Source organism: Pelodiscus sinensis, chromosome 4 (genome assembly GCF_049634645.1).
Source record: "Pelodiscus sinensis isolate JC-2024 chromosome 4, ASM4963464v1, whole genome shotgun sequence".
Taxonomy (NCBI): Eukaryota; Metazoa; Chordata; order Testudines; family Trionychidae; genus Pelodiscus; species Pelodiscus sinensis.
In genome coordinates, this window is record NC_134714.1 from 58,699,546 (window position 1) to 58,722,921 (window position 23,376).

The window sequence follows — 23,376 nt, forward strand, 5'->3', positions numbered from 1 at the left end:
TAAACAAATATATAAATATATATACATTAATTTTGAATCAAGGCTCCAATAATTCTGTAACTCTGCTTCTGCATTATTTGAGGGGAAACATATTGCCACTTACTCATCTGTGTACTAGCTTGTTCTTGGAAGGTAAATAATTTAATTATTTCAGTTGTACTCATTATTTGCAATCATTGACATGGGGGCCAGCATCTTTGCATCTAATTATATATGCACATGGTAAAAGGTGGAATTTACACAATTTGTCTTATGAGCATGGAACTTGTGGCCTCTCAATGGAATGTATGCTTTTGACTCACACAGTCACTTTTATAAATCCTACCCATATTCAATAAGAATGGGATGTCAAAAGTGCTCAATTTTGACTTAACTCTTCTCCCATTGTAGACCACTCAACAAAGATTCCTCCCACTCGGTGTCTAACTGAAGTAAAAAAAAAAGTGTTGGATTCATAAAGAATAGGATGGTGAATAATAATAATAAATTAGAATACCATTAGAATGCCTTTACGTAAATGAATGGTACTGCTTCATCTGGTGTACTGAGTGCATTATTGGTCACCTCATCCAAAATACAATATTGCAGAACAAGAAGGGACCAAGAGTGCAGAAAGCAACTCATATAAAAAGAAATTGAAAATATTGGGATTGTTTACTTACACAGGAAATGAACGAGAGGGAATATGATAAGGGTATGTAAAATACATAATATAGAAAAATGAATCTGTTACATCAGCTTTCAACTTATACCTTATATCTTATACATTCATGCATAACCACTGAGCAGCAACCAAACAGCATACTGCATAATGATAAGAAAGGAATATTTCAGGACAGGAGGGAAGGGAAGGGAAATTTTTTTGCCACAGACCAAGTGAAAGGTGTAATGTGATTTTTAAAAACACACCCAGAGAAAAGAACAGAGTTAATTTAAAAATCCCATATTATAAAATTAATTTCTTTACATGTTACTAGAAATATTTCAAATTATTGAAAATAAAAGAACTATATAAACCTCAGTTGAAAACCTTGCATCACAAAAGTCAATAGGAATCAGAATTTCATTGATTTATGTTGCACTAGGTATACTATGTACTTTCTGTATTTCTCTCAGCTTAGAAAATGATATTTGGCTAAATCTATTTAACTTCTGTATATGATCATTTTAACTTTCAAGTTCTCTGGGCTGCAAAGCCTGTGTAGCATGTGTATTAGAAATTGTTTTGACTCAAAGTTTATTTAAAAAAATTAATTGAAACAGCTATATTTGTTTTTGCAAAAGCTTGGGTTTTTTAAAAATTATTTTGAGCCAATTTTTAGTTGAAATTTTAAAGTTTATCCCTTTAAAGATTTCTATGCATTAAATGGCATGGAACTCAATCTGTTTGCCTCAAAAGGATGAAAGGCTGCATGGCCCCTGTCTGGATTTGAACTTTTGGTTCCATGGAGTCTTGGTATTTCAAACCCAAGGCTTAGACCACTAAGACAATTCCTCTCTGATATTACAGCTCAATCCTTCCTATTTTAACACCTATGATATAAAGATAATTGAATGCCTTCACTAAGTGACCAACAAATAATTTGTATAATATTTTATTTTTATTAAGGAAACAAGCATTTACCTTAAATTGTTATTTCAGATAAACTGGTTGATATGTAAATTTACTGTGGCTTTTTGTCATAATTTTTGTGCTATTGCATTATCTAAAAAAATAGGTTTGTGAAAAATAACACTAACACTGCACAGAGCAGTATTTTGTTCCATTGTAACACATGAGAAAACCCCCTGTTTATTACCCTTGTCTCATCACACTTCCACGGAAGTCTGCTTTGACTGGACACGCAAGCTATCTTTGCCAACCAAACCATAAAATAAATCTAATGTACCCTATAATACAGGCAACTGTAGTTAATATTGTTCAAATTATTTACATCTGAAGGGCCGCGCCTGTCTGGATGGCTGGGACTGACGCTTCTTTGGACTTGGTTTCTGCTAATCACATCTGTTTCAGCTTTAGACTTTCACTGGTATTCTGGCAGCAGCCACAACTTTTTAACAGCTACAATAAACTACAGAGACTCATCAAATCTTTTGTTGTATGTGTTAAAATTATATCCTCTTCAATTAAAACATTTGATGCGAACTAAACTACGGTGTTATCTAACAAAATAAATTTGAAAGGAAATGTTTTTTAAAAAGGAATATTTACACACAATGCTCTCAGTATTATGTACAAAGTTTCTACTACTACTATTTTTTAATTTAAAGAGAAATTCATTACGGAAATGTATTAGTGTTCCTCCAAAAATTTCTGGTTGCCTTTCAAGTGTTAAATACACTAACACATTGAAGATTACATGAATGATTTTTGTTTGAAAACTTTTTCTGTATATCACAGTGTCATTTTATCCATTGTTTGACTTTGTCACGTTTCAAATGTTTGTATATAGTAACATAACAAAGGCAAACTTAGCACTATATTGATACATTTTTCCTATAAAAGCATTGCTGTCTCCTTTCCTTTCACCCATCATCTGAGAGGGGATCATATAAAAACTTTTACCTTTCTTTATGATAGTCTGACAAAATATACCTCTTGAAGCCAACAAGTGAAAGATCACAACAAAAAGTATAAATCTAATAAAGATAGGGTAGCCTGACCCATCATGTTTTTCACTACACCCCCACTTTTCTTTATTTTTTTTTGCAATTTACCACTAAAATCATGTGAATGTCAAAGCCTTACAGCACAGGCTATAACAGTGAAATGCACTGTATCAGAACTACATGCTGGAGAAGTAGAACATCAAACACAGATCACATTTCTGCACAAACTAGCACAGAGAGGGCAGGCCAAGGGTTTTACAGGGCCAAGAGATGAGAGGAGATAGAGCACTCATCTATGCCCGGGTTGAATAAACAACAACTGATACCTTCCTACCGCTGTTGACCTTTGAAACCCTCCTGAAGGTGGCTATAACCTAATTCAGTCATTTCTAACTGAAAGAATAAATTATTTGTAATGGTTTTTGTTGCTTTACGCTCATCTTGCTCAATGTTGATGCTAAAATTAATGTTTTGTTTGAAACCTCCCACCCGAGACATTAATATATTGTTTAAATTTAAGCAGAATATTTTATGCAGAATTCATTTATTTAATTCTTTAATATACGTAGCTTCCTTAATAGTTATTTTCCCAAACAAAAGTGTGAAGCTAAATATATTCAGTTGTTATTTTCTGTGTTGAAGTCTTACAAAGCAAGAGGTAAACATGAAACTGACTAGAATACTTAGAGAGCACCCCATTCCTATTTTATTTTCCTGTGCTTTGATTGATAGGTGACTTGCCTTTCTGAGTCCCTTTTTACAATAAACATTTTAAAATGTTTATTTTATGTCCCAGGGTTAAAAATACTTTGAGCTGAAGCTCTCCATTTTTTCCCTTTGCTGTTTCTTGGCAAGCAGTGCTTTATTTTTACATTAACAATGTTCAAATTCTTTTTGTAGCTGTTAAATTATTATACAAGGACCGAGGCAAACAGTATTTATGTTATTGGACCAAAAGACATCTCCAGTTAAACACAGAATCCTGTAGAAGCAAGAGGAAAATTCCTACATAATTAAAGCAAATTTCCAAGAGATCTCTTTTGGGACCCTTGAATTTAAAAAGGATTATAGAAAATTACTTTTTGCTGGTTTTGCTTTCATTTTTAAAAAGTCACAATGTAGATTTATTTTTATTTTATGTTTGTAATTTATGCCAGGGAATAAATACCTAGTGTGAACAACATTATAACTCTAATTAATAATAAACAAAGCTCATAAAGTTCCCTTTTAAAAATGGCATTCAGTTGTTAGCATAACAATGTAAAAGTTCCTAGTTACCTCCTAGATCTCTTTTCAGTTTCCTTAAGTCTTTTATTAGGTCTTCAAACTTAACTTGGGAGGCCTGGAAGAAATCTTGTGGTTCTGGTAGAGGGAAAATACTCTTGTCTGTCCCTGCATCCTAAAATAAACAAACAAATAAGTACATAAAAAAGTAGACAACTATGAAAATTTCATATCAAAATAAGTTATTTTTCTTGACATTTTAACTATAAATTGGTGTTACAAAAGTTGCAGATATATTAAATTGAAAATAGCTGTTCACTGGAACATGTGTTTTAAGTGAAATCCTGACCTTACTGAATGAAGTCAGTGGGTGTTTTGCTGTTAACTTTAATGGGACCAGTATTTCACCTTTCATTTCCATCATTATACTAGAAGAATAATAATAATGCAATCCTATTCTAAAATATTATAGTACAATCAAACTCTAATGGAGAATACCAACCTAATCTAGCAGATAATACTAAACCATCAATTTCAGTTCATCTTATACCAATAAAGGTTCTGATAAGGGATTAAATATTTCTTAACAATATGACAATATGAATATGTGTTTCACTGGAACAAGCAAACTTATGACAACTATTTTCAGGCATAATCTTACCCCAATTTATTAAAAGGACTCATACAGTATGATCCTAAATTTCCATCAATATTTATGCACTAGCTAGAATATAGTATTCTGAACAAATAAAAACACATAGTTTATGTGTAGAAAGAATTCACTTGGGTTACCATTTACAGAAGCAACCTTAAGAATGCACTTTGTCTCTGGAATGACAATGAAAAAAAATCAAAACCAAAAAACTCTAAAAAGCTACTTTTCAAAGGAAATCCTAATGATACAAAGGTGTTGTGTAAGAGTTACTTCAATGACAAAGCATTTTACAAGCATATGCTATTGAGTTTAAAATGCTTTCTGCTTCTCAAACCTCAGTCTTTAATGAAGAACAACTCCATGGATGGCAGAGATTATTCTATTGAGAACATTTAGGAAAAGTTCAATATTATATGATTATAAAGACACAAAAACAAACCCAGAAAAGATGGACAAAATTTACACATTTATATTTTTCTTCCAACAAAGATCAGCGGGAGTATTTTTCAAGAATTCCCACAGAAGCGTTAAAATTACAGTATGGCACATACACGTGTGCAACAAAAAGACTAATATCTTTTGTGCCTGTGCTAGTCAGCATTTTGACCATATGAAAAGGGTGTAGTGGTACACATGTGAACAAGAAAAAGACATACAACATAGTGTTCAACATTAGGGGAAAACCACTGGCCCTTCACTCCCTCATTTCTAGAAATGCTTTTCTAGTGCACTCACTCATCCACACTGACCCAACCATGTTATCTCTTTTTCCCCATGAGACTCCAAGTCTCCATAATTGGTCCTACAAGCTCCCTACGTTTGAAGCACCAAATGTTAAAATACCTTTAATTGCAAAGATGCTCCTCCTTCCAAAAACAAGTTTATGAAACTGCTGCTTACATTCCCACACAAGTACATTTAAAACAAAAAATATTTATTTATATTCAATCAGAAATGGGTCTAAGAAGCAAAACTCAGATGAGGATTTCAGATCTTCCAAAACTCTTTTATAATTTGAAATGGAAATTTGAGTTCAAAGATGGGAGCCACTGCCAAATTTAAACCTCAGTTCCCATTCACTATCTAACTCCAACATTTGATGTAGCACAACATTAATATTTAAATGCAGAAAGACCCAATAATAAATGGAGCAGTTTCTCAGCTTACAGCTCCCAAGCCTCTTCAGCCATCCCAAAGTTAATTACCTAGATTTTTCCATGGTCACACTACGCTTATAGGCACCCACTTGGCTTTCTTGCCTCCCCCTCTCTGTTTTTGCGTCTCTTCTTTGTATATTTGTCATCTGTTTCCAAACACATATCCCAACCCAAAACAATATTCAGCCAAACGCTCCTGTCCTAAGTGGGAGTTACGCTTATAATTTGTCTAATTGAAGGGCAAGTCCATACCTATCAATCTCAATGTGGTTTTAACTCAACCCATAACAAGGATTCATCCAGCTCATAACAATACATTAAAAACCTTATCACCATAGGAGTTATAAATATGTAAGCTAGCCAAAGCAGCAGAACTCTTCCCCCCACCAAGAAAAAGACATCATTTAATCATTTATCAGCTGTACTATTTCATCTTGAATCAACATCCTCCAGCTGTCCTCTCATCAACAGGAGTTCTGCCTAATGATGTTTCAGCCTTCTATCAATGTCTTTACAGAAGAGTTCTGCAGCTATTGGCTTCCCACTTCAATAGTGTGAATAATGTACAATTTTTATTTTTGTTTTAATTGCATATTTTTGAAAAAATATAAAATTGATGGAAGTCAGAGCAGTGTTCAGCTCGCAAGCAGACACAGCCAAGTTCCAATGAACAGCCAGGCTATTCATGTTATATGATAGCAATAGTCCTTACATGAGGCATAGCCATTTCCAATAACAAACACTGGTAGCAAACATGCAGAAACAAGGCTACCATTAAAATTCTGTAGCTTTATGGAAAAAAGCCCATGCTGTGAGCTGTCTATATAACCGCATATCAAGTAAGGCTTGATTGTTCATGCTATCCATGTTTTGGGAAACTGTACAACTGCACGTATTGTTTGGTGAACATGCCAATATAAAGTATAACATTGAATACAGACAATGTTTAGCCTTGCTTTTAGTATTCAATTAAAAAATATTTTTCCTTACTGGAACTATTGTAACCAGATGAGAAAAATTAGGAATAAATTCAAGTTTTTCTCTAATCTCTTTGTCAGCATAATCTCTAAGTAATATACTTTCTGATATAGTAGTTAATACAGCAAATGAATCATTTACCTTGTCGAAGTGCCGTAGGTAATATATGACAACATAATCCACAAGATTAATACCGTTATCCTAGGAAGAAATTAAATATATTTAATGATGTAAAAAATAATGATAAAAGTAGTTTTAAATAAGAGAAGAACATCACCAAAATAGTTTAAAAGGAACATAACCCCATTTTAATAATTTATATGGCCTTGTGGAGTAGGATCCACAATGTATTATCTCAGAGGTATTGAACATACAAATCTAAACTAGTATAATAATCAGGAACTTGATTTTTCCACCACAGCACACCAATAATTTTTACCAACTAGAGTTACTGGTAGCCTGCAGAATGAAAAAATTCTAAGGGTTACAATTTTCTAATAATTCAAGTAATTATATTACCTGATATTAAGGTAATGTGATTATGATATTATTACCTATTATTATGTAATTGTCTGAAAAAGTAATACATTCTGATTTTAAAATTCATAGTTTTAAGGCTACATGGTATCATTTTCGTATTAATTTAACCCCCTGTAAAACACAAGCCATGACGTATATAAGCTTTTCATATATGTATAACAAATATAAAACTATGCACATGCTCAGTACATTTCATATATAATGTATACTGTTTCATACAGATATACTTGTACCATGTTAACAATTTTCACTCTACAAAGCCACTACTTTCTCAGCCCTGTATCATCTATATTATTGTTCATGACAGTGTTTTATTTGTATATGTTACTGAATCTATTTACCCCATTTCAGCTATAAAAATTGGATAAATAGTCCTTCAGATATGGAATCATAAGTTACAAGAAATAATTAAACAGCACAAAAGAAGGATAATGTAGTGTGTTATACATTGTAGTGGAATATCTTTGATTTGTTTCACTTTTATATAGCATATTGAGAACTATCAGGATAAAAGGTTGGGATATGCACCGTTTATAAATTCCTGCACAGAGCTGTCCTGTATGTGTGTGTGCGCGTGCTCAAACGCACAGCACATTACATTTTATTAATAACATGGAGCAGCAGCAAAATCCTGAACAAAACAAGATAGTGCTCTTTATATAGGCAAAGCTATAATCTATCTATCTATCTATCTATCTATCTATCTATCTATCTATCTATCTATCTATCTATCTATCTCCATATTCCTTGTGAAGTAGAACACTAGTTCTACTTCATTCTAACTACATTCTTATACCACACTGTGACAGAATGTACCGTATCTTCTGGTGTATAAGGCGACTGGGCGTATAAGACGACCCCCTAATTTTCCAGTTAAAACATAGTTTTTCACCTATACTCGCCGTATAAGACTACCCCCCCTTAAGAGGCCAACCGGCAGCACCCCAGCTGCTCTGTCCCAGGATCCACAACAGAAGCCTGGTCTGCTGGGGAGGGGGGCACACTAGCTGCACCCCCCCCCCCAGCAGACCAGGGACACGGGGAGCAAAGCTGCAGTGGCAGCGGGGTGCTGCGCCTCTGAGGCTTTGCTCTGGCAAAGCCTCAGAGGCGCGGGACCCTGCCGCTGCTGCGGCTTTGCTCCCGGTGCTCCTGGTCTGCTGGGGACCGTCTCCAGCAGACCAGGGACACCGGGAGCAAAGCCGCAGCCGCGGCGGGGTCCCGCGCCTCTGAGGCTTTGCCAGATCAAAGCCTCAGAGGCGCGGGACCCCTCCTCCTCCCCGGTTTTGCTCCCGGTGTCCCTGGTCTGCTGGAGACGGTCCCCAGCAGACCAGGGGCACCGGGAGCAAAGCCGCAGCAGCGGCGGGGTGCCGCACCTCTGAGGCTTTGCCAGAGACACCGGGAGCAAAGCCTCTGAGGACGCCGGCAGCGGGACAGCCATGGCGCGCCTGGGCTGCGCTGCTGCTGGCTTCCCCCGAGGCTTTGCTCCGCGTCGTCTTGGTCTGCAGACCAGGGAGACGTGGAGCAGCTTTTCTCACCCCGAAGTACACGGGCGGCGGGACCGCGAGGTCCCACAGTCCGTGTCCTCCGGGGCGAGAAAAGCCCCGTTCGTACCTGCAAGTCAGGGACTGCCTGTATGTTTATACCCGGCGTATAAGACGACCCCCGATTTTTGGGGGATGTTTTTTAGTATAAAAAGTCATCTTATACGCCAGAAAATACGGTAGTCCTGTATGTACACCCTAAGCATTACTGTAATAGTCTTTGTACAAGGTATGTTTTGTACAAATTATGGAAATCTCATAATTTGCTGGTCAATAGTATCCTGATAAAATTTTCAGTGGGGTTAGTCTGTAACAGAAAAAACTTAAAAAACAACAAATAGTCTAGTAGCACCATAAAGACTAACAAAACATGTAGATGGCATCATGAGCTTTCATGGGCACAACCCACTTCTTCAGATGACTTGATACTACAGTACAATTACACAACAGCCACATTTCCACCATCTTATACTGGAAACCTACCAACCACTACACTAACTTACATACCTCTAGCTTCCATTCAAGACACATTTCCCAATCAATCAAATAAAGTCAAGCCCGAAGATACAACCAGATTTGCTCCAATCCCACAGACAGAGTCAAACACCTACAGGATCTATATAGAGAATTCTTAAAACTGAAATACCCACCTGGAGAAGTGAAAACACCAGATTGACAGAGCCAGATGAATATCCAGACATCAGCGTCTTTGGCCCAACAAAGAAAACAACAGAACACCACTTGTCATCACCTACAGCCCCCAACTTAAACCTCTCCAATGCATTATCAACAATCTACAACCCATCCTGAAAAATGACTCCTCACTCTCACAGGCTTTGGGGGCCAGGACAATCCTCACCTACAGACAACCCCATAACCTCAAACAAACTGTTTCCAGCAACCAGACAGCACACCATCATACTCATCCCTGCAATCCACTCCAGTGCCAACTCTGTCCACACAACTATAGTGACGACATCATCGCAGGGCCTAACCACATAAACAACCACATCGGAGGTTCATATAACTGCACATATACTAATGTGATCTGTGCCATCAAGTGCCAGCAATGCCTCTCTGCCATTTATACTGGTCAAACTGGACAGTTTCTACGACAAAGGATTAATGGATACAAATCAGATATTCAAAAAGTTAACATCAAAAAGTTAACCTGTTGGGGAACATTTTAACTTGCCCAGGCATTAAATAATGGATCTCAAAGTTGCCATATTATTACAAGCCAATTTCAAAAACCAGCTTGAAAGGGAGGCTGCAGAACTTAATTTCATTTACAAGATTGATACCTGCAGTAGAGATTTAAACAAAGACCTTAACTGGATTACCTGCCACATTCCACATCTTAAAGACATAAAAAGCCAAGCATAAGGTACTTAAGAGTACTTAGAACCCACTCTATTAGCTTCATTTAGCATGGACACTCTAATTGACAATTTCCCCCGATTTTTTCCTTCTCTTTCCCTCCCCATTCCCTCTCTTTTTCTGCTATTTATTTTTCAATCAGGACCCCTTAACTCCCTTCAGCTGGAGAAGTGGGCTGTGCCCACAAAAGCTCGTGATACCATCTATTTTTTTTTAGTCTCTAAGGTGCTGCAGGACTATTCATTGTTTTTTAAGTTTTTTCAGTACAGACTAGCATGGTTGAAACTTTTGAAATAGTTTGGTATGTTAAGCACCAGTTGTGTTTTATCTTTTTGTAATCATTTCTGACTTTTATGCATCATTACTTGCACTCAAAATCTCTCCTTTTGTAGTTAATAATCTTGTTTTATTATTTTATCTACTCCAGTGTGTTTATCTGAAGTGTCTGGGAAACATCATTTAGAATGACAAGTTCATCATCATCATCAACCATGGACTCAACGCTCATTGGTGTCCAATGCCTCCCTCACTATTTCCTTCCATCTTTCCCTGTCCAGTGCAGAGTGGCTTTGTTTTTGTAGAATAGCTCTGCACCAATCTACTGCCTCTCCTATTCTCTTTCAGCTGTATCTTCCTATATAATTCCTCATTGATGATCTTCTGCATCCATCCTATTCTCAGGATCTTTCTATCTCAAACACCAATAACCTTCTCTTTGAATCTTTTGTTATCACCCATGTCTTACATCCATACAACGTGCTGCCAAATACACACGTTTTCAAGACACTCAGCTTCATTCCTAAGTTAATCACTTTACTTTTCCAGATCTTATCCATCACCTTCAAACACACTCTTGCTTTCGCTATTCTAGTCACTATTTCCTTCTTACAGTCTAGATCATACGTTATGTTGCTCCCCAAATACGTGAACTTCTCTACGTTCTCTAGTTTGATCCCATCTACAATGATCTTCCTTCCTATTTCCTTATCTCCAAATACCATTGTCTTAATTTTATCGATATTCATAATCAGTCCATACACATTACATGCATATTATTTCTTCTGAAGCAACAACAGACTTCATATAAACTTGTATTGTTCGGGAGAGGGTTGGGTAATACAGGACATTCATTTCTGGGGAAAGGCTAAGTCTGGGAGTGACTTGCATGCCGGAGGCTCCTTGTGAGCAGTTCTTACTGGAGGCTATATCAGTAAAGTATTGTAAACGACACCACAGGTTGGAGGGCAGAGAGGGCACAGCCACTTATTAGTCTGGATTGTATTCTGGTAGGTCCCACACACCTTGATTTGATTAGAACAGAAAGAAGACTGGCTCATGGATACTGAGACAGATTTTAAAACGTGGAGTATTTTTTCCAGGCATTTATTTGAGTTCAGTGTGGTGATAAATGGCCTCCATGCCACATAATCAATGTTCATGGTTGGCTATTTTCAGTCAATCTCTACGAGTCAACCCACCTCTAGATCTTGTCCCTCTGCTACCCAGTGGTGGATTATTTATGGACCACTGAGCCTAGGGGCATTGACCAACTGGAACTCTAGCTATGGCTCCTGCTCCTCCTCTCTCCCTGTTACCACTTCTACTCTTCCCCCTGCATTCGTGCCTCCAACCCACCCAGAGAAGCTTTTGTACATGTGATGAGCAACCCTTCAACCCATAGGCAGAGTTAATTGAGTACCGTATTTTCCGGCGTATAAGGCGACTGGGCGTATAAGACGACCCCCTAATTTTTTAGTTAAAAGATAGGGTTTCGTCTTATACCCCAGCGCCCCTCCGCCGCCGCTTCGGCTTTGCTCCCGGTGCCTCTGGTCTGCTGGGGACCATCTCCAGCAGACCAGGGACACCGGGAGCAAAGCCTCTGAGGATGCCCCGGCAGCGGGACAGCCCTGGCGCGCCTGGGCTGCCCCGCCGCCGCAGCCCCTCCGCGGCTTTGCAAAGCCTCGGGGGAAGCCGGCAGCGGGGCAGCTCAGGCGTGCCTGGGCTGCCCCGCCACCGGCTTCCCCCGAGGCTTTGCAAAGCCGCATACCCGGCATATAAGACGACCCCCGATTTTGGGGGGATGTTTTTTAACATCAAAAGTCGTCTTATACGCCGGAAAATATGGTATTGCTTGCCTGAGTCCCTCAATGAGCTGGCCTGAGGCCTCTACCTGTGCAAGATGAAGAGCCACTACTGCCCCCGTACCTCACTCAGCCCTGGACCACAGTCCCCTCCCCTAGCACAGTGCTCAAACGATGCCCCCCTTGCCCAGTGTGATGCTCGAGTGAGGGGCCTTCCTGTGCAGGGCTGGAGAGAGCGACTTTCCCTTCCCCCCTGCATAGCACACAGCTTACCCAAGCCAGTTTCTCTGTCCCCCTCCAAGGAGTGGAGCTGCTCTGAATCCCTTTCCCCACTGCCCACCTGCCTGGAATGGAGCAGCACTGAGCTCCTCTGCTTTCCCCCTTCCCCCATGTGGCACAGAATTCCCCCAAGCCCCTCCCCACTGGGTGACCAGATAACAAGTGTGAAAATTCAGGATGGGGGTGCAGGATGAATTGGCACTTATAGAAGACACAGCCCCAAGTATTGGGACTGTTCCCATCAAATCCAGACATCTGGTCACCCTGCCACCCCTTCCCCTTTCCCTTCCCTCCCGCCCTCCCTCCACCTCTGTTGCACAGAGCTCACCCTTTCTCCCTTCCACATGCTCAGCTAACCTGAGCCACTTGCCCCTCTCCTGCCTGGCACAGATCTGGCCTCTCCCCTTCCACACACACAGTCCAAGGCTGAGAGTGGGGGTGCAGCCAGGAGTAGAGCAATAGCCAGAGCTGAGAGGATGTTTAAGGGGGAGAGGGGACAGAGAGGAACTGGGGTAGGGCTTGGCCCTGCTGCATCTCCTTGAACATTTTTCCATGCCCCATAGTTAAGGACCACTGCTCTAAACTGTGGTAGGACACATTGTGCCAAATGGAAAAAAAGTCCTTCTCTAAGTTGAAAGTCTGATATTAGTCTGGGAAAAACAGTTCAAATTATACCTCCATTTTCAGTCAGAGAAGGTAGGGCAGCAGCAGCAACAGCAGAATAACTGTCATACGGCTCTCCCACTCCCGAGGACCAAAGGTTTGTGTTTCCAGTGCTGATCTGATCAAATCTCACCCCTCTTGAGATGGAGGTAGGGCAACATGGTGAGGCTAATTTTTAAACATGCTCATGAAAACTGTAACTATCAAGAGACTCTTTGGGGTTGCAGGTTTTGAGAACAGAATCCACACTGATTTTTCTTGTTCACTCAATGTAGCAATTCAGAATTAGTGTGTTACAACTGTTATTTGAAGAAGCTGTGATACTTGCCAACTTAAAAATGGAGACAGGCAACACCTTGTAGGACCTGGGCAGACACTTCCACCAAGAATACAAACACAAACTCATATCTGCCCCTTCAGGTTTCCAGTTTCTAGCCACTGTCCATAAACTTGGTCCTCAAAATATTTCCACCCAAGCTTGTAGCTTTTGTAACTGACAAATACACAAAGAGGCTTTGACACTAGGATAATCTTTCCAGTGGAAGAATCTAGGTGATATAGGAGATGTCTATATGTGCATGTGTGAGGCAGGGAGTTCAGGGGGCAGAAAGAGGCAGAGGCCAGTAGTAAGTGAGAAGGAAAATTCTTTGTGATTCTAATTATTTGTGCAAGAGGACAGTGAAGGAAAATAACAAATTTCAAAAGTAACAAAACTGTGTTGCTGTTTAAAACAGATAATGGTAAGAAGCAAAAAAGATAAATCAACCTTTTGCAGATGATGAAACATTAAAGAGATCATTTGGCAAATGCCCTTTAAAATAAAAACAAGTACTTACTCTGCTTTTGACATCCTTCAGTTTGGGAAGAATTTCCAATCCAAATCCATCTGCTTGACCTCTTGTTCTGTTCCCCCCATTCATATAATTTCCAAAAGCCAATATCAAGCCTAAAATTTCCTTCACACTTTTCATCCCCAACAAACCCTGAAAGAGGAGTACTAATTTGTAATGTCAGGCAGTACAAAAAGATTACAATATTTTTACTTTTTTGTCTATGAATGTTACAGTAGAGACAACAAAAATTATGGGTGTCCCTAAAACCAATGATTACCACAATACCTTAAAAGAATCCCAACCATTTCCTACAATTTGAATTTGTAGTTCAGTAGCCATGAAAATGACATTAGGAAGTTCCACATTTGTCACACAGATTTCAAATAAAAGTAAAGGGATGTTTTGTGATTTTGTGAAATTTTTAGCAAATAGAAAAGTTGAAAAAACAACCCCTTTGTTCGGAGGCAAACAAACATTGATCAAAAATAAAACACTTTGTTCTGAACATTTTGAAAAATGAATAGTTTGGTAAAATCAATATTAATTCACATTAATTCACAAAGTGTTTCAGTGTCACCAGAACCTGCATATTTCTGTGTTAAAAAAAGTGTAAGTGAAAAATGTCACATAATTCTACATGAAGGTTCTGAAACACAATGAATTTGTTCCATACATATTAGAAAGAGAGAGAGACTACATCAATGTCAGAACACATTTGTTTGCCCATTTCTGTTTTAGACAGACAAAGGGATTGGTGTTTGGATTCAAGATTACAATTTTATCTTTTAAAGTATGAGATCACTTTTTGAATTTAAGTTCAATCCAGGATCTACCAGAAACCCAAATACCTTTGCCCCACCTCCTTCGTGCCCCTTCTCAAAGGCCCCACCCCTGCTCACTCCATCCTTCCTCCCTCCCGCATCCTTTCTCCTTTTCATCAGGTAAGGTTGGGGTGCAGGCTTTGGTCTTGGATTAAGGGATTTGGGGTGTGAGAAGTGCTCTGAGCTGAGCTTGGGGCAGGGGTTGGGGTGCAGGAGGTGGTTCAGAGTAAGGCTCTATAAGGGAGTCTGGATCCAGGGGGGCTCAGCGTTAGGGCATGGGCTTGGAGTGCAGGAGGGGGTTCATGACTGAGGCAGAGATTCAAGATGCAGGCTCCAGCTGGGCACTGCTTACCACAGGTAGCTCCTGGGGGGTGGTGCAGTGGGGCTAAGGCAGGCTTACTCCTACCCTGTTCCCGCACCACTCTCAAAAGCAGCCAGCAAACTCCCTCCATCCCCAACCCTGTTGTGCCCTAAATCCCCATTCTGTGGAGATAGACTAGAGGGTTGGAGAGGGGGAAGAGCTCCAAGGCAAAGGGCACAGCAGCGTGGGGAGGGGCAGCTGAAGTGCTGCGCTTGATGGCCTCTTGGCCAAACCTGTCAGAGGCTCCAAGATCTACCAATAGGTCCTGATCTATTGGTTGGTGACCACTGGCCTAGGTTAAAGTGATGTATTTTGTGCATAAAATGGATATGGAAAATGAAATATATTATAGTCTATAACATAGTACATTATAAATAATGAGTAGTTCCCTGTGGCACCTTACAGACTAATTAAAATATATAGGATCATGAGCTTTCATGAGTAAGACCAGAGGTGAAAGTAAGTGGGTACGCTTTAGTGTGCAGCTCTGGCAAGAGCTGTCTGACCTGCATCAAAAGCCAGCAGGGAGCTGTTTAAAGAGCTGGCAGAGACCTGGGTGGCAATAAGATATTACCCATAAGAAATTTTAAGTTACCTTCACTGCTGGGTAAAACCCACTTCATCAAATGAGTGTGACTTACCCATGAAAACTCGTGATCCTATATATTTCTGTTACAGTATGTCTAGACTAAATGGCTCCGTCGACAGAGTCATGTAATAAGTTTACTAGACATAGGAAAATGAAGCGGCGATTTAAATAATCACCGCTTCATTTACATAAAAATGGCCGCCACGCTGTGCCAATCAGCTGTTTGGTGGCACAGCGGGGCAGTCTGGATGCACTGTGGTCGACAAGGGAAGCCTTTGTTGACCGCTCCGGTATTCCTCGTGAAATGAGGTTTACCAGAGCAGTCAACAAAGGCTTCCCTTGTCGACTGCGGCGTGTCCAGACGCCCCGCTGTGCCGCCAAACAGCTGATCAGCACAGCGCAGTGGCCATTTTGATGTACATGAAGCAGTGATTAATTAAATCCTATGGATTTAAATCCATTTTCCTATGGGTACGTCTAGACTACAGGGTTTTGTCGACAGAAGTTTTGTCGACAGAATCTGTCAACAAAACTTCTGTAGACAAAGCGCGTCTAGACTACTGAAGCAATAGACAAAACTATAGACAAAACTTTTTGCTTTGTCGACAGAGAGCGTCCAGACTGCAGGATGCTCTGTTGACAGAAGAAAGTACCCGGAACTGCTTTGCCAGGTCACAGGGGCAGCATGTACTTCCTGGTGCTGCTGCCTGCACTTTGCAGAGACGCATGCTAAAAGGGGCACCCCCCCCCCCCAACTAGCCCTTGCTCTGCTGCTGCAGCTGCCTAGAGGGATAGCAAAGGTTCTGCAGTGCCTGTGTGGAGTTCCCTGCTTCCTGGCACAGCACAGCAGTGTGGGGTTTTGTTTTGGAAGGTTTTTCCTAACCTTTGTTTACCATGGAGAGCTTCCCCTGGCCAGGCGCTGGCCCCACTCCACGGTGCTTCAAATGCTGCTGCAACTGCATGAGACTATCATGCTGTTAATGCCTGGTCTGGAACCTGAGCCCAGACTGGAGCCCCTCCTTCAGGATGCAGCAGCACTGTTCCTGCCTCCGAACTTTTTCCCGGACAGGCGATGTTGGAGGAGGGAAACAAGTATGGACTGGTGGGACTGGCTCGTAATGGAGCAGTGGGATGATCAGGCTTGGCTCCAAAACTTTAGGATGCGGAAGTCCACCTTCCTGGAGCTTTGCAACTGGCTTGCCCCCACGCTGCAACAAGAGGATACCCACCTGCGCCCTGCCATCCCGCTGGAGAAGAGGGTAGCTATTGCCCTCTGGAAGCTGGCCACTCCTGATAGCTACCGGTCAGTGGGACACCAGTTTGGTGTGGGGAGATCAACTGTTGGTGCTGTGTTGATGGAGGTAAGTCCCTTGGGGATGGGGGGAGGGCAGTCCGTAAGGGGACTGGGAGCAATCACTGGGGGGTGGGGGGAGGGCACCAAAGGACTTAGGCAACCTCTCTTACTTCATAATCTGTGTGTGTTTGTATGTGTCTATTTTTGCAGGTGGTGAGGGCCATCAACTCAGAGCTGCTGAATCGGATTGTCCACCTCGGAGACCTAGACACAATCATGGCTGGTTTTGCAGGGCTGGGATTCCCAAACTGCGGAGGAGCGCTCGATGGAACGCACATTCCCATCCGTGCACCACCCCATCGAGCCGCCCAGTATATCAACAGGAAAGGGTACTTTTCCATTGTGCTGCAGGCCCTGGTTGACCACCATGGACTATTTACGGACCTGTGTGTGGGGTGGTCGGGCCGGGCACATGATGCTCGGATCTTCCGCAATTCACACCTGTACGAAAGGTTGAAGACAGGAACCTTCTTCCCCCAGCGAACCTTTGCTATTGGGGACGTAGAGATGCTGGTCTGCATTGTGGCCGATGTGGCGTACCCCCTCATGCCCTGGCTTATGAAGCCATACACAGGGCATCTGACCCCGAGCAAGGAAGTGTTTAATGCGCACCCGACACGCGCCCGTTTACAGGTAGAATGCGCATTTGGCCGGTTGAAGGGAAGGTTTAGGTGTCTGCAAACTCGCCTTGACATGGGGGAACACAATATCCCAGAGGTGGTGGCAGCATGTTGCATCCTCCACAACCTGGTGGAGAGCAAAGGGGAGGCCTTCCTCCCAGGTTAAGGGCCAATGGCTGAAGTGGAGGGCAGGCGGTTTGCGCAGCCTCGGACAGCTGCCGTTCGCCAAGCCCATCAGGTGGGGGTTCGCATCCGGGAGGCTCTGCGTGAGCGCTTCTCAGCTTGAGCCCTATGACTCCCCAAGGTATCGCCAATGGGGTCTGTGGGCCTTCCCCCCCATCCCAAAACCTTCCCTCCCACAATCCATCCCTGCATCAGCCTCTGAACAGTTAAGGCGCACACACCATGTTAAACTTCAAAAATATGTTTATAAAGGAGTAACGTAAGAAATTAGATCTGTAATACAAAATAGAATTGTTCAACAACAGTGAAAAATAAAGTTATTTTTTTAACTAATAACATGTGTTTATAACTGAGGTAGTAGGGGGGGATTTCAACCTGGAGGGAGGGAGGGATTTCCAACATAGAGTGAGGGAGGGAAGGAGGGAGGAGGGATTTCCAACACGGAGTGAAGGAGGGAAGGAGGGAGGAGGGATTTCCAACACGGAGTGAGGGAGGGAAGGAGGGAGGAGGGATTTCCAACATGGAGTGAGGGAGGGAGGAGGGATTTCTAACATGGAGGGAGGGAGGGAGGGCAGACACCTTAAGGGTAATGGCGGCCTCGCCTGGGCCGCAAGGCTTTGCCACCCCTGGTCCGTGGACCCAGCAGTCCTCGGGCTCGAGTGGGGGCTGACAATGACTCTGCCCTAGCAGTGGGGGGGAGGGGCAGGGCTGGAGGGGTGGCAGGGGCTGAGGGAGAGGAAGGGGTGGCAGGGGTGGAGGGAGAAGAAGGGGGATCAGAGGGGGCTGAGGGGGAGGACGGGGGGGTCAGAGGGGGCTGGAGCTGGATGGGCAGGAGGAGTCCCTAGGGGGAGAGGACCTGGCACAGCCAGGGACTCCCGGACGGTGGCACACATACTGCTCCACTCTGGGAGGAAGTCCTGCAGCAGGCGAGTATGCCACCGAGCCTCCTCCCTCGCTCTTTCAGCCATGGTCTCTTGCATGTTGGCCATGGTCCTCTCCATTTTCTCCATGGCCTCCACATGACACTTTAGGAGGTCATTATAGGTCCTCCAATGCCTGCGGGTGCTGTGGGACTGGGTGGGTGGTGGCACAGGGGTTGCGCGGCGGACAGCAGCAGCAGGTCCGGCTGTGGAGAAGAAGAGGGAGAACTGATCAGTGTTAGCAATTCACACACAAGTCCATACAACAAGGGATGGGAATGTTGTTACTGGTAGGCCACGTCTGGCCTTGCCAGCTGCCTCGGCTGCACAGGGGACCCGTTGTGACTAGGACAATGTCCACCTCCACCCCGTAGATCCTCCCGCCCTCCACTGTGGCTGTCCAGGCCAGATAAGTGTGCAGGCACAGTAGGACAGGGGCCTGCTGCAGCTTGGGTCTCCCATGCCCTCCACCCACATACCCACCACTTGCCCACCTGCTTGTACATGCACGGAGAGATGCAAGCTGTCCAGGAGGGAGGACCAAGATGTGAACACTGCTCTGCATCCTCTCTGCTCCCACCTCCCCTGTTCTGTGTCTGTGACCCTGCCTGCACTCACCTGATGTTCCTTCTTCAGCGTCGGACAGTGCCTGCGAGGCTTCCTCTGTCTCTGGGACAGGCTGCAGACTCAGGGTCAGGGTGTTCTCCATCTGCTCCTGTGCCTCCTCCTCCTCCTCCTCCTCCTCCTCCTCCTCCTCCTCATCTTCCCTGGGGACCTCCTGCCGGCTATGCTGCACCGGTGTGTGCAAGCCTGTCTGCACAAGCACTGATGCAGACATTGGTTACTGGCCTCCCAGCATGCGGTCCAGTTCCTCATAATAGGTACAGTGCACTGGGGCTGCACCTGACGCCGAGCTCTGCTCTCGGGCCTTCATGTACCCCTGGCGATGTTCTTTTACTTTTGCCCGGACTTGCTGGAGTGTCCTGGAATGGTGCCCTTTATCGGCCAGCCCCTGAGTCATGCGGCCATAGATGTTTGCATTCCTGCGCCAGGTGTGCAGGGCCTGGACTGCTTCCTCCTCCCCCCACAGTTCTAACAGTGTCAGGACCTCTGTCCCTGACCAAGCTGGGGCTCTCTTTTTTTCAGCAGAGGGCACCCGAGATTGTTCCCTCGAAGGTCCTTGGGGGCCTCGTGGCGCTGGAGCTGCACACATGGCCACGTGCAGGTTACGCTGGGAGAGCTCTGGGCTGACAGGATCTCTCTGTGGCCAGCTTCCTGCCACAATGCCTGCCAGGGATGTCTGTGCCTTTAAAACATGGCTACAGACAGGACCAAGAAGAGGTTTTTCCTAAAGAAGGACTCTCCAGCAGGGGGCTTCCCTGGAGGTCTCCTTCTGTCGACAAAAGGAACCCCTGCGTCCAGACTACCCTTTTTGTCGACAGAACTCTGTCGACAAAGACGTTATGCCTCGTAAAATGAGGTTTACCAGTGTCGACAAAACTGCTGAGTTCTGTCGACGTTATGTCGACAGAACTCAGCGGTAGTGTAGATGCTGGTATAGTTTTGTCGACAAAAGTCCACTTTTGTTGACAAAACTCAGTAGTCTAGACACACCCTATGTCTAGTAAACTCATCTACATAGCTCCGTTGACAGAGCCATGTAGTCTAGACATACTCTTAGTGTCTAAGGTGCCACAGGACTACTCGTTGTTTTTAAAGTTATGGACTAATATTGCTACCCCTCTGACACATAGTACATTGTATAAATGGTTATTTATCAAAATGCTAAACAGTATTTACATGGCAGACTGTAATCACTCTCTAGAGCGTACTAATAGAGACAATTTTTAAAATGATTTTTTGAAGATATTTTATTTTTATAGCATGAGGACAGGAAGTTAAAACAAGTACATGAATCAGACATGGGGAAGGAATTGAATAGATTGTGTCTTCTCCTGAGATGTTCTTTAATTTTGCATTAATCAATGTGAAGTACAATGAGTAGTATCTGGTACTATTAGGATTACAAAATTATGCAAATATTCATAATCAAAGAAATGATAAGAAAAGAGATTGCTATACATGCAGAGTAATCATTTAAAAAATGTTTAGAAGAAAGGCTTTACCATTAGTTCATGATCTACTTAGACTAAGGGGGAGTGGATTATTGTTCTGCACCTGGACCAGACTTGGGGAGTCACAATCAATCTCCTGCTCAGTTTCCCTGCTGCTTAGGGAACAAATAAACTGTACTGGGTCTATATCCGGTGCAACATATGGGAGTCAGGCAGGGCAAGCCACAGTGTGGCAGTAAACTATTTTAAATTATTTTTTAAAAATAGAAAAGGGCCTAAAAGGTAGCATGGATAATGAATGGCTTCCATGTAAACACATACTAACCCTTCTAAGCAGTAAAAACTATAAAACTTGGGTCAAGAAGGTAGAAGAATAAATTCAGTGGTAAGGTAAATTGAGAGAGAAATTGGCTACAAATTGGTACTCTGTAAATGGTGACACAGAGACTCCTACCCTGGTTTTGCATTCAGTGGACCACATTGTACTTGCCTGTAGAAAAATCAAAAGAAAGAGGAAGAGGTGGAAGAGGAAGTGACTGAGAGTTAAGAGACCTGAGTGTCAGTGTTCCCTGTAAACTGTACACTTGGGTGCCACTGAGTAGAGATTCAAATGTTAACCAGCTGTTTAGCAAAGTGCCCACAGCCATCCACAGCTGGCAACATGCATTTCTACTGGTGGTACACATCCACATATGTGTTGGTGCACATGATAAAATATATTCCACACACGGCTGGAAAAAATTAGAGGGAACAATGCTGGGTGCTCTTCCCATGTTTGTTTAGACTTGCTCTGTAATTTTGGGGAAGCCATTCAAACTCCATGGGCTTGATTCTTATTTACAAAGACCCCTTTTTGTAAAATAGTCTTAAAGCGAGTGAAACATAATTTAAACCTCATAAGATTAACGGACTGGTGTCTTTCATATAAATGAAAATCAGGTGCTTTGTGCCTCAGTTCCCCATAAGTATAAAGGGAGTAATAGTATTTTTCTATTTCAGAAATTTTATATGCTTTAATTCATTGTTTATAATGCCCATTTGTTTTTATTACTATTTGGAAATATTGTGAAAACTTGCTTGTTTTTAACATTCCTAATATTTTAAGAAAAGTAACTTGTTTTTAAAAGTGCTTAAGCATTTCTGTTTTAAATTGATGGCAGAATATAGTTTGGTAACATTTCTGATCTGAGTGCTGCAAATAAATACAAAATATTTTTGAGACACTTGAGTGCTGAGGTAGCCTTGTTTTCAGTTCACATTTTAATGACATCACCAGTACAACCATATTGATACTACAGTTTGGACCTCACTGGTTGGCCACCGTCAGGACCTGACTGGTCCAGGATGAAGGATTTTGCTGGACCAGGGGAGGTCATTTCTGGACCTCTGCCACAGGCCCCCTGGCCTGCCCGCTGGCCTCCCCACCAGTTGCTGGCCCCTCTGCCCTGCAAACTCCATTGGGCAGCCATCGCTGCTGTGGCTTCGGGACCCACTGTGCAGCTGCACGCGCTGTGCTGAGACTCTGGGGCCTGAAGGGCAGCCACATGCACTGCGCTGGGACTCCGGCACCCACCAAGCAGCCGCATGCCATGGCTCCCTGCTCCACCGAGCTACCACAGCTCCCAGCCCTGACGAAGAGCCTTGCACTGGGTCTCCCAAACCCACTGGTCAGTCCCCCTGCCACATGCAGGCTGGTCCCTGCCATCAGCTCACTGTAGACAGCCCACTGCTGTGCCGGCTCCCAGGGATCCTTGCCACTAGTCCTACAACATCTGTGCCAGACCACGGATGCTGCAGACCAGAGAATCCCAGTTAAGAGAGTTTCAACCAGTAGTCTCTTGTATATTGTTCATTTTTCCTTTTTTAGCTTGGCTTATTTACATTGATTTTTGAGCTCATTTTCCTCTTGAATTTACATCTCATATTCATCTCCTGACTCTTCACTTTACCCACACACTAGAATTTGTGCCCTCAATGCACCTCCAAATCTACCTTGCCAACATGTAATCAGAGCAACAAATCAAAACAGATTCTGTCAACTTCACCTTGCTCCTCCACTCACAGATGGAGTGGAGCAGCAGTAGTTCAGAAGAGGCTCTTTTCATGATAGGTCAGACAATTTACAGTGCTGGATGCTTTATTCATGAATGCCTATGGCTTCCATTCATAGCTTAGGCTTTCTTCTAATCATCATCAATTATTTTTATTACTGCAACACTGAGGGGCTATTCTTTTTCTTCTAAGTTTTACTAATTTATTCCTACAGTTTTACTGATCTAGTTTAATTCAAGTATTAAAGCTGGCTCTGATGCTGATCTCTGTGTTATGGTAAGACTGCACTTGAAATTTCTTTATTGAAAATATTATTTTTCATGAAATTATTAGCAAGTTACTTAAAATCTATTAAACTGGAAGAAAATGTTGCTATGTAAGGGTGTGTCTAGACTACATCCCTCTTTTGACAGAGGGATGTAAATTAGACACTTCAAAATTGAAAATAAAGCGGGGATTT

At 42.7% G+C, this 23,376-nt stretch overlaps 1 protein-coding gene across 5 annotated transcripts in view; it reads right to left on the reverse strand.

Annotated features, from left to right (window-relative positions):
• FMN1 (formin 1) overlaps positions 1 to 23,376 on the reverse strand; it is a 382,661-nt gene that overhangs the window by 94,230 nt on the left and 265,055 nt on the right. For all 5 annotated transcript variants that reach the window (XM_025189464.2, XM_075927043.1, XM_075927044.1 and 2 more), the window contains 3 exons: positions 13,945 to 14,091; positions 6,766 to 6,825; positions 3,889 to 4,009 (listed from right to left, as the gene is read on the reverse strand). In XM_025189464.2, coding sequence (XP_025045249.2) covers positions 3,889 to 4,009; positions 6,766 to 6,825; positions 13,945 to 14,091 — 328 coding nt within the window. The remainder of the gene's footprint in view (positions 1 to 3,888; positions 4,010 to 6,765; positions 6,826 to 13,944; positions 14,092 to 23,376) is intronic.